Source organism: Zerene cesonia, chromosome 13, assembly GCF_012273895.1.
Source record: "Zerene cesonia ecotype Mississippi chromosome 13, Zerene_cesonia_1.1, whole genome shotgun sequence".
Classification (NCBI taxonomy): Eukaryota; Metazoa; Arthropoda; class Insecta; order Lepidoptera; family Pieridae; genus Zerene; species Zerene cesonia.
The window spans coordinates 4,901,217-4,914,467 of record NC_052114.1 but is presented as its reverse complement, the minus strand read 5'-3'; the positions used below and the strand labels follow the sequence as shown (position 1 = coordinate 4,914,467).

At 31.6% G+C, this 13,251-nt stretch overlaps 1 protein-coding gene across 1 annotated transcript in view; it reads left to right on the top strand.

Annotated features, from left to right (window-relative positions):
• Positions 1 to 5,449, top strand: part of LOC119831222 — a 28,384-nt gene extending 22,935 nt beyond the window's left edge. Inside the window, exons 5-7 of the mRNA XM_038354513.1 lie at positions 3,113 to 3,246; positions 3,955 to 4,372; positions 4,457 to 5,449. Coding sequence (XP_038210441.1) covers positions 3,113 to 3,246; positions 3,955 to 4,372; positions 4,457 to 4,539 — 635 coding nt within the window. The 3' untranslated portion in view covers positions 4,540 to 5,449. The remainder of the gene's footprint in view (positions 1 to 3,112; positions 3,247 to 3,954; positions 4,373 to 4,456) is intronic.
• Positions 5,450 to 13,251: the final 7,802 nt, after the last annotated feature.

Below are 13,251 nucleotides of genomic sequence, written 5' to 3'. Positions count from 1 at the left end.
GAAAAGTATGATTTAACAACAAAAAAAAAAATCAGTCGTTTTAAAAACCCCTCGTTGTTTAAGTCTGATGAAAATATTTTCGTATCGATCTTAACTCATAATAATAATATAAGAAAAAAATATATATTATAAGACGTTATAAAAGTAGATGATTAAAACATTTTAATTAACGTTATAAACGTTGAAGGTAAATCTATGTCTAGAGAGGTGTCTTATTGAAAAGAAAATAAAGCCAAAATTTTAACAACTGTATTGCTATTAGTTAACTGAGAATAAATTTCAAGTTAATGATATTTATAATACACAGGTGTGCAATAGGTACCTATTGAAACAGTTTAATTAATATAGTTACTAGCGATTGCCATTGTCAAAAACATATAGTTACATAGTTATTGTAAAGACTATGAAGCGTATAAGGAGACATATATGCATTGAAAATTCATTGATAAATGATTTAATTGAATTAATTCAAATGTCATGCCGTTGTTAAATTAGCATTGCAATGCATAATAAGAACAAATACCCATTTAACTCTGATAAATGGCAAAATGGCGCACTAAACGCATAAAATAAGCATTAGAGAAATTATGTAAATGTCGTTGTCCGAACCCGCATTTTGCTTATAAACACGTCATTTTAAAGCGCTGGTTAGTAATATGGTTTAACCAAATTAACCATTTCAACGTAAATGTAAAATAAATTATTTAATTACAAAACCATTGCAAAGGTAAAGCATTAAAGTTTGCATAAAACTGATACAGTGAACTTTCGGAATATATTGCCATCGAATGAGTGGGAATAACGTCCTACTTGGGTGGAACTTTAGCTCATACCCATTCTAACGGTATTCCTGACCTCGGTTACAACGCCTCCTGCATCAACAATTCGGTCAAATTGTAAGTAAACACAACAAGGAATACGTTGGCTTGTTACCTGAAGGTAACGAGATTTCCTGAAGAATAGCAGGTGGTTTACCGCAGATAGGAATCCGTAACTATGCAATTTTGTACCTAAACTACTTGTTTTTTGTTTTAGACAAATCACTATAATATAATGAATGGAAAACTCTATAAATACATGGTAATATATCATTACTGCAAAAAAATTAAAAGCGATTTAGGGCAAAGTTTATAACTTAAATAGCTAAAGCGTGTATAAAATGTGTATTTTATTAAAATTAGTTTCATAAAGACCAACATTTAAAAATATTTTGTATTGCGATTACTGGATTTATTTAATAAAAAATAAAGGAATAGATATCAAAGGTGATTTAAGGTTTATTTATAAGAAAATTCATCTTAATAATGAATCCGTAGAGAAATAATAATATCAAACAGGCTCACTATCCAAGCGTGCTCAGGGCCCCCAAATCGAGTATATTTATTGCATTTGTTGAACGGCTGTAGTCGTACATTATACTTTGCCCCTGCAGTATACTCTCCACCGCGAACAATAAACCAAATAGCAATGTAAACGTACGTGCCAAACACAACTTCGCTTCGTATTATTTCAATTGCTTCCTATAAAATTCACCTGCCAATAAAAATTCGCGAATAAAAGTATCAAATGTTTCAGCGTTTATTGAAATAGAAATATTATATAAATCTACTCGTTTTTATATTTTTAAAACGTAGTCGGTATTACCCTTTATAGTAAAAGAAATATAGCAATTATTATTTTAATAAATATAAATAACTTTTTTCTCGATTTTATGACACCTGAATACAAACTCAAAATCAATAGAAGCTCATCTATTTCGGTTCATCTTTTCATAATCTTTAATAAATAAAATAGTTGAAATCTTATATTAAATTGAAAGGAAAAATCTATTTTATATCATCTATATTTGATATTAAGGAATAAATTTGGATTATATCTAACCATTTAAACATTAGAAAATATACCAAATATAAATTATTACATTTAATTCGTTAATCGAAGTATCACGTAGATATATAAGTACAAAGCAGGATTACAAAAAGTTCTCGAAATTACTAATACCTTTCCGATGAAACATATAAACTATGAAGAGACTGTAACGCTGATTACAGTCTCGTGCTACGTGAGATAATCATTCAAGTTTGTTTGCTGAAACTAATCCTAGTTGGGCCTTCAGTGGAATATATGTACTTAATCTCGGGTCTAGCAGTCGTATTAAAATAATCTTGATCGTTTATAGAGATACATATGAGATATGATGTAATTAACATGAATTTAGTATGCTAGCTTTTATGTTCGGACAGGTACTCCTGGGAGGTACCACCCCAGATTCTTAAATGGGACCATTGGGAAAACATTACTTATCTAACACAGATTGAATCATGTCATCAATCGATCGGTTGAAAAGAGGAGCTAGAAGCATATCTCTAGCTCCGTGGTCCTTAGAAAAACTATTAGACATATTCTACGAATTGAGAGAATTCCGTTGTTGTGTTTAACACAATTTGTTTTTAAAGATGGCCAAAAGTCGTACGTTTTTAATGAAATCTATAAATTAATTCTTAAAAATTAAAAGCATAGTTCTATACATCATTTAAAAGTTTATACATATTTTAACAGATATTCTTTCTTTAAGTATCTTTATTATTTTTAAACTTAAATGTTGGCTAATACCGACTACAGAGGTCCTTGAAATAAAACTTTATCAAAGTCAATATAAACTTTACCAGACATTTTTTATAACCAAAAACAACACTGCGGCTAGCAATTCATAAGATACTTTTTTTACAAAACCTTAACAAAAGTAGGTAAATCTTATTAGCTGAGAATGAGTTCAGCAAAATATATTGTACTATGAGGTTCACGATAGTTGAGTACACCGCGGGTGCAAAGTTAGACGCAGGTGGGGTTTCAATTTTACACTAACTTTTATTAAGTTTCATATATTCTTGCCTTCGATAAAAATTGTCTCCGTTTTATTAACTTGCAAATTTACGGCCTCAAGGCGTTCCCCTGGATGAAATTTTTACATATTACACGCCACAATTCCAACGCTACACTTTAGAGAAAAGCTTATTAAAAGTTTTTATTTTGTTTTAATGTTTGCTATTATTGTTTTTATCGAGTTGTACTTGTTTGTTCGTTTGCAATTGATAAAATTTATCATTTGTAGAAACTCCAGAATGGGGTCCAAAATTGGTGTCGGATAGATCCTGGTATGGCGTTGGGTCACCTCTTCGTGCAACGTGTGCGTCACCTCCAGCTCATCCGCCTGCTAATATTACTTTTGCTCTAAACGGAAGAGAGGTTTGTATCTAAAATACACAACTCTTACCTATTTTATCTCACTAGAAACTGTTATAACTCAAATAGTTTTTGCAAATAGGGACAAAAATGACCTGTAAAATTAAGCGTTAGTATTTTTATACTCTCCTTTAAAAACGTGTTCAAATTATAGTATTATATATCTATATACATATATGATATTTCAAGTGATCAATTTATCTTTTTGTTTCTTTTTAAAAACTCAAAATCCTATTATTTAATAGAATATTACACCTAATGTTATCCACAAATGAATTCAATAAACCACAACCGCAGATATAGTGAATATTGGGAACATTATTATCAGTATCCCAATTCAAATTACGACCTATATTTAAATTACCTATTTGTTGGTCAACACCCAATTCATACTAATCTATGTACATGTATACGAAAAATAACATTTTATAATTAATATTGCATAATAAAAGGGTTTCACACAATGTCCAGTTGAGGCGGTGAACAATTCGCCTTCATGATAGAACAATGCTATGCCTCTACCTTTTTTTACTCTGACGCCACTATGGTTTTTGTGTCGCTGGCTAGTACGTACCAATCATTAATCACGAAGCAACTCCGAGCTACATTAGCTTTTAGCGAACCCTGCATTATCTATCACGGATAACATCAGCCATATTTCTCGTGTAAATAACTTCTATTCTCACGTCCCAACATTACGGATAATTACAGATTGATATGGAGTCATTTGCTCATGAAATGCCGGATTGGTTTAAATGGGACCCGCCTGCGAAATCTGAAACGACTACGACGGAACTGCCAGATGAAGATATCAATTTCAATGTGTTTAATGACGACAACAATGTCCAATATTTGGATGAATCGTATATAAACTTACATAAAGAGGATATCCGCCGTCCTCCCAAGGAGAAAGTGAAACAAGTGTTTGAAAGGTCGGGGCCTGATAACAGGATGCCGTCAGTAGGGGAAGTTTTGTTCGTAGTTCGACATGAAACGTTCGAAGGTGGCAGTCTCCGGCTGACGTGTATAGCTAGTATATACAACTTATATGCGGCGCGGGCTGAACTCATTTTCGATATGGAGCAGCCAGAAGTTGCATCAGTTTTAGGTGTTCGTAATAACGCTGAAGGTACGTATAAACCGAAATGTTTGTTCAATCTGTTCAGTATATTATTTGTATTATCTTTAACAAACTGATCCTTGTTATTTTCAGGTTCAATACAAACAACAAGTATATACTACATGACAACGTGTATTCTAATGTGCATTTGTAATGCTCGGTACTTATGTAGGTAAAGTTTTGTCATTTTAAGACATTGTTAATAGAAATTGTGACTAAGTCTGTACAAATATATATATGTGATACATATCTAGACCCTGAAAACAATATTTTAAATTTAACTACGAATTAATTATAGGTCAAACGGCCAAATTACGGTTAAATATTGAAGAATTATCGTAGTAATTTGCCATGTTTTTCTTGTCTAATTATTTACTGGGTAAATAAAATGTGATTTTGTAAATAATACAATACTATTGAGAAACGTTTCGCCTAATCAAAGATATAATTTTTACTACAATCACATTTTACTTTATATAACATGATTCATGAATCACTTTTACTTATTATCTTAATATTGGTTATATCTTAGAAAAGTAACCCTAATGAGACTGACTTATCTATAGTGTTATTTTATGGATAATTAATTTACGTTCAGAGAATATGTGTGGAAATAGTCTTAGATATTCTATATTTTATCATAAAGGATTGAAGCGGTAGTTTTAAATTACTTTATCGAAACTTGTATAAATGCAATGAGTTATATAAAATAGTTGTACAAATTGAAATATATAAAGAATACAAAACACATAGATCAAATAGCGATAGACTCAATTTTGTATTTCAACAAGCTAGGTTACATAAATGCAATGGGGTTCATTGTAAACATTTTGTGTCAAGTTGTCTTTGCGTAAGAACCTTTACACGCACGACATTCTAAGCACGATCGTCTGGAATGTACCGAATCACGTACAAAGGGCCTGTATGTAATATCATATATAGTGACAATATGTGAACATTGAGATGAGAAAACGTAATAAACACAATTTATTAGTGTGTTATAAAAACCTTCATGGCGCGTTAAAAGAAATGAAGTATTTCTTCGATAAGATACATTACATTTATATTGACTAAAAGAAAGATGTAAATATTATATAAATAGTTCAAAGACGTATTGAAGAACGAATAGAATAAATATTGTTGATATTTAACTTGTGTTTTTATTCTACAGTATAAAGAGAACCCAAAAATTTAATTATACAAAGATTCTCCCAACATAATATATTGTTGATAACGCAGCAAATAATCCTATCAAAAATCATAGTCCGTAAGTACTCTCTATAATTGTTGAAAGATAAGAGAAACTGTTGTGAGGAATGGTCTTAAGTAAGATTTGCTATACTATAAATTTAATTGAGCTTTATTTGAATTTTTTTCCTGGTCAAACTGTATGTATAGACGAATCCCTCGCAGTAATCAATTGAATAAAAAATAATTTCAATTTTTAAAATCTTCAATACTTTGATCACATATGGAAGAATAGATTAAAGATATCGAATTTCTTTAAAATGATAAGAGCTCCAACAAGCTTTCCTACTTCACTAATTTTGGTTTTGAGTCGGATGTAATTCTCAAGCTGTGAACATATGCTGTCTTTTTCACTTGAATCTTCATTGAGGAAGCCTCTGTATGGTATGATATGGAAGTCTATGGAATCCAAGGACATTGCTTACTTGATGAAGTGCTAAAATATTTTTGACACTATTTGACATTATATGAATTATAAACACAAAGCGTAAAAAGGCATTACGCAAAAAACAAATTTTGCATTGATTGATTGTAAAAATTACTTATTAAATTTGTACCACGCGCGTTTTAATAATATACAGGTATAATAATTGAACGTCATTTATAATTCGTAATAATTTGTATTTGCTGATAGATGCAGAAACGATGATTCAAAGACTGTATCGCGATATAATTTATGGGATCACTGTTACAAACAAAAATAAGTAATTTCCTATTGATAGAGTCTAAGAAAAACATCCATCAATCATATTAAGTGATAAGCCGACGTGGAAGCCCATTGCTAAGAAGACTGCAAACAAACACAAATATGACTATGTATTAAAAATGTTTTTCTCCTATGGGGAAAATAATACACTTCAACGGTAATTTAATTAGGTATTCTATTTGTACATGTTTTATTGCCAACTTATTTCATAGGCGTTGCTTTCACAAATAGCGTATATGAAAATCGGAATGTTTTATTAATATTTCCTTTATTACATTTAAATATTTATCACTTGCATAAAATGGTTCCAAGCGTATAGCTATTTTTAAATATAATTTCGTTTGAAATATTCAAGCATCAATACAATACAGCTACCTTCGCTGAACGCTATGTTTAAGCTCGAAACATTTATTTTCGAGATGGTGAAAATTTCAAAACATGAATAATCGCTTTACACTACAGGGGCACAGCTTTTGTAGGCCGAGTGTACTGTGTCAGCCGTTCGTTAGTCCACAACTCCGCCATTAAACCCTCTCTCTTTGATTAAGCAAAATTTGTTCGTCAATACATTTCGCGCTTTCCTCTTAATGATCAATAATTCTGCTACTCAACTCGCTTAATTTAACGGAATAAAGTTTGAAGTTGTGGTATACCAAATTTCCTTTTTAATTTGCATCCTGAAACATTTTACAAAATAGCCATTCAAGAGTTTTGATTTCCTTTAAATTTAACAATGAATAAATGTGACGACGAAAATTCATTCTATGTTGAAGTTTTATTTTAGTACAGCGATGAGTATCGAAGGTGTTAATGGATGCTAAAAGGAAAGTTTAACGATGTTTATTATAGTTCAAAGTTTATCCTGGTTATTTGGATTAAAATAATTAGCCGATAACAAAACTGTCTCTCGACAAATATCAAAGTTGTTAGTAGGTAAAATCTGAAATATTTAAATAAATTAATGAGTGCTATAAAACTTGAAATCTATATAAATTTGCTTAAAGAGGAACATATATATCAATTTCATTAAATTGTAGCATACATTTATAATCAAGTAGATCTTCGTTCTACATATCTAAGTACTCAATTTATCATAAAATATTCCTAAAAATTCAAAGAACCCGGTCAATATTTTCAGAGAAAGTAAATTACTCGACCCTTTGTCGTTCTGTGTTTAATCTACTCTTTAAATACGATTTTAACTAAAGCTACATTTTCATTCGTGACGTTTCCAAGATTTGCAGAGATCGATAAAGCTATCGAATAGAGTAAGTTATAAATGAAGACATAGCCTTTTGTATTTCTAATTTAAATTAATAGATGATTCAGATGTATGAGTAGATGATTCAGATGTATGATTATCACACATTTGATTTTCAATTATTTTCCTCCGTCTCGGTATATTGAATCGTGCATATTATTTACAATGCATTATGGAAAATGAATCATTCATATTTATGTTTTTTTTTTGTTTTTGTATACGCTTGGCTATCGAAAATTTTTGAACATATTTTATAAAGACTAGTTATAATACTGTATCTCCGTCTTAAATTTAATACGCTACAAACGACCAAATATAAATACTAATTAATTCTCTACTCGTGTTTCGTGTACTATTTTATGAACGTTCACATGTATATTTTAACTAATGCAGATGCCAATCGAATTGAGATCAGCAGTTAGTTGATCAAAGTGCTTTGACAGTCAGATTTCTAAATTAAACCGCGATGTTAATCTGGCATGGAATTAGGTTTCTTGAAATCGTGGGAATATGTTGTAAATTGGAATAATCCTCTGTTCTACGTTTGTCAGAAAATAATCCTACATGATTTGGATATATTGACCGCTGTCAGACTCATGAAATGTATATACCGTTCATGAAAGTATCGCAGTCACATTATTGAATATGGAGACTTAGTAAAAAATTATTATTAACAATTGATAACTAGTACTCGTTCTCAGCATGAGTAAATGTATGGAAATATGAAATACAATTGTTTCATTAATATTTGTAATCTTTGTTAATCCTAAAAAAATAAATCAAATTTGTTAAATGAGCCAGTTTTCGCGCTCGAAAGAAGCTCGTTAGAGTGATGAAGTTCGCTTAAGAAAACGAATTGTACTTTAGAAGGGAGTTACTCCTCCTACAAATAAGATTCCTAATATATATGGATGTATTCATATATTCCATTTTATAATACATTTTACGGACTATGATGTTGGAAAAATATTATCTTAAAATGTCAACCCTTGTCTGTTAACGTTCAACGCAGAAATTGGAGGACCCTTGCCCTTGAGCCCACATTCATCACAATGAAATAAATAAACAGTTTACCGGTAAATTGTTGATAGTTTTAAGTTTTATAACTAGTGCATGGATTGGTAAATGGTTTTAGTAGATATCCTTTCATTCAATTTCAAATGAATAAAAAAATGTACGTTCCGTCTAAACGTTCAAATTTCCATTACAATTTATTTAATTCTGTATCTTGCACACAAACTGAATGCGCCCTATGAAGCTTTCTTGCTTGCAGTTTTTAAGGGTCAAAATCATTATCTGAAACTATTGAAAAACCCATTCAGGAATTGACATTATTATATCACATATACCATTTTTCATGTTAATTCTATTCTGTTAAATAAATATTTAAATATTCCTTGGAATACGAACAGCAACAAACTTCGTGCCAACGCAAAGGTACAAGTATTAACAAGAAACATGGATGACAGCATATTCCTAAATTGATATCTCGAGATGTTATAATAAGGGCGGCCGCAGATATTTATTGTTAGGGTGGTTTTGAATGGTGACACAATAACAGGTACGAGTTGGTAAATTGGATTCGCGCCCGGGGGACGCGACAGCCGGCGACGGCGCGGAGCTAATCATCGCATATCGCGCCTCCGCAATTCCATCATACAAGCCCACTCGTATAACCCTGCTATTGTCAACTTTGACCTCAATTTCATTGAGAAACAGGCTTGTTGAACATGCTGCGATTATTACATTGATAACTTTGGGCTCTTAATGATTATAATGTTAAACGTCAAACAGAGTATTAGTCAACATTTAAATATTGCACGATACAATGCTTAAGGTGTTTTAAAACAGGGAAAAGTTCCATATTTGAAAAAATATTTCCTATACGATGAAATAATACTTTTAAAATTTTTTCCCTATTATTCAACGCGAAATGCCTTGCCTTTTAACTCGTAAACTTCAACGTAGATTTTTTATAAATCCTCACCAGAAAAGCTTTTGCGGATTATACAGAAACCTACGGTCGTGTTTCCATTTGTATCCTGCAATGGAAGCCTTATTTTGTTGCACAGAGCAAATAAATTTCTCTTTAAGTACCCGATTTATGGTTTTATATTTTTTTTTCATGAATTTTGCAATACTGATATACTTCGAAAATTAAGAGAAGATAAGAAAATAGGTTTTTTTATAAAAACCTTTATTTTTTCTTCGTCCTTCCCAGTCTATTGTCTTCCCAGCCCATGCATAAGGCACTTGTCATATATATGCGGAAAATACATATTCAGAGGCAGAACCTGTGAAATGATAATCATCGCTTACCATCAGGTGAACTACCAGCTCGTTTGCCTGTTCTAACATAAAAAAAAAATTCACTTTTAATCCCTCAATTTTTTACATATAACTTACGAGGTTATATCATATTAATGTAATAAGTCTAATTAATATTTAATACAATGAAAGTTTACACATATTTCTGACGTGAGTATAGTTTGAATGTTTGATTATATTGATATACTCGTTCTAAAGTTCAGAAACTTCTGACGTCAGTCTGAACGTCCGAAGTTAGTTTATCATTGATAAATTACTTCAACACGATTCTATTTAATAAACAAATAAAAATAGAAACGCCAGAAACAAAAAAAAAGAAGAAAAACAGATATTTTCTTATTAATGAATTTGGATATTTAATGTAATATACGAATTTCACAAGCTTAAAAATCATACCAATATAAAATAAATATGTGATACGTTTGCTCTATTTATTCAATAAACACTCGAAACTTTTCACTTTAATCACAGTCAAAACTTCACTTCCGTAAGAAGCATATTAAAGAGATTAGAAATGTATATTAATTAGCATTGCACTAGATATTGTTATCCTCTTTTTAATAAAACACAAATGTGTCAGATACGAGTATGTAAAGTGGCTATATGAACAGTTTCAGTTCAGAGGGTATTTTTTTAAAAAACGCCTCAAAGTGCTCTTTCGCTTACCAGAACGATTGCTCTCATCATTAATGCATTCCATTAAAAGTTATACCAGTCATGCAAATTAATTCTCGCTCACTTTTACTGTCAGATATCCGACGGATTCCGCCCGATTTTGCTCTGTAACATATAACATATCTCGTAATTGAAAACAGAGTTTACTTGGTAACATTATTAACAGTTGGCGCACGTACGACAATGAACGTATTTCGAATACAAATAATCCATTATCGACATGCATTATTTATGTAACTCCATTTTTATTGCAAATTATACATTTGTGCATAATTCAGTCGACTGTTTGTTATTTTTGTTCGTTTTATTATTGTTGTAAATAACATTGTACGCTGTATTAAAGTTAAATTGTGTTGCCGATATGCAGTATTTATGTCCCTCATATTTATTTAAAATTATGCTTTTGTGTCTCTCGTCTTCTACAATATGGTAGTTGTGAAGAACGTACATATTTAATACGATGTCATGAGGGTAAATAAATATGTATTAATTAAACTGTAAGTGAACTGCCCTGTACTTACATTTTAATTAAACCATATTACTTACCTTTATGATGCTTTATTACGACGCTAAAGAAGAACGTATCTCATCTAGTCCCGGTCGAGAGATAAGTCTTAGTTTTTCTAAAAGTCTTGGGTAACATTTCTGAGCTAACGGCGAAAATCTAGGGCAGTATGCGCTTTAACTTCTTCATAGGAACTTCTTTTTAATTTGTGGCACCATTGTCATTTTCATAAAATCACATGAATAACTTGCTTGTGAGCAAGAAATGTTTGTATACCTATCTACCCACATTTAAAACGATTTGAGGGTGTTTCCTATTTTTATTTACAGTTGTCTCGGTGGCTATATACCAGAGTGTCAGTTTGAGAATTTTCTTGACTAAATATAAATTACATAATAATAATATCCTACTAATATTATAAATGCAAAAGTTTGTAAGGATGTATGTGTGTTTGTTGTTCTTTCACACAAAAACTACTGAACCGATTGCAATGAAATTTGGCACGTAGACAGCTGGACAACTGGAATAACATATAAACTTTTCATCTCGATATTCCTACGGGATACGGACTTACGCGGATGAAACCGTGGGGCGCAGCTAGTTATATAATACTTCTATCACGCGAAGACAAATTAAACATTGATCCATACAATTTTCACATTCTTACTTCATTCACAATTAAAACAATCATAACAATAATACTATAATTATTGTTAACCTTGGAAATAAGCAAAACACAACGACTCAAATTAGACAGGCATTTGTGGAGAATTAAAATAAACGTTTTCTCTTGGTAAGAACGTGAGTCTCCGTTTAAAGAGGGTGATTAGGGCTCACGTACGAGCGGCATTACCACAAGACACCGCTCAGCGCATCCATGTTGACAACTTGCCCCTTGAGTACACTCAGTGGAATTTACCCTCAGTATTTGTGAGCTTAGTGGTGATAATATTAATGGGACGACAAACGAATAGTTCAATTCAACAAGCTCAATACTTTCCATAAATCACTTGTAAAACACAAACTGTTGTAAATTACAGAATGTAAACTAAGAATCTTTGCTGCAATAATGTTTTTTCTTACTGTTATGAATCAGCGCAAATGGTGAAAAGTTTTGGAATAAAATTCGGTGAGGTCTGTTGTTGTGGCGAACTGAATTTAAAATTGAAAATGGAGTTGGTACGGCTGCAACGTTCATCGGAGATCGTTTATTTAGGAGCGAGCGGCTCTGCTTTGTTCCGCCGCAACCGCAAGATGCAGGTAAACTTTAACAATTTACTCGATCACAACTCTCTCCCCTAAATTATTGTTCGAATTAATGAAGGATCTGTTAATACCGCTTGTCGTTCGGCGTCACTGTAACAATAGTAACAATATAATGAAGAATGATTTAAATATTTTGGTTATATAAATATTTCATAATGACTATTTATTATATTTCATAGCTATATAAGCTATACACTAAAAGTACAATATTCCTATTTATAGAATACTACTGGTCCGCCCCAGCACTCAGAGATCACGTACATATCCAATGGTGAATGAGTTTAAAAATCTCGATTCATATTAATAGCAGGAACTTCTATTTAATATTCTGTTAATAATTTTTACATGTTTTAGTTGGCAAACGATCCACCTGTATCACCTGATGGTATGACTACCACCGCCCACGAACAATTGCACTGGATATTTACAGCAGGTTTACGTCTTTGCAAATTGATTGCCGACTTTAAAGGGGTAAAGAAAGGATAAAGCGAATAAAGGAAAGGACTGGGAAGGGTTAGGAAAAGGCCTCCGGATGGCATAGGAGTTCATTGTGTGTACATTTGTACATATGGCTTTAAAAAACTGCTTTTTAGATTACTACTTGCCTAACGATACGTATATTTAAGAAAAGTAAATGTTTTTCTTCACACTGCCTGCGATCTAGGGCGCTCGACAATATTCCACCCAGAGAAAACGTAGTCGTTAGTGGGAAAATGTGTGAGAATATTGTCGGACAATCTCAACATTAACTTTTATTAGCGTATTTAGAAATCAAGGCAATTATGTTTCATTGTTCCAGCATCTTCAAGCATGTTTTGCTTTGTTATCGTCATCCACAGAAAAAAAACCCAAATGCGTGATATAAATATAATTTTCAAGACAATCCTTGCATTCATAGA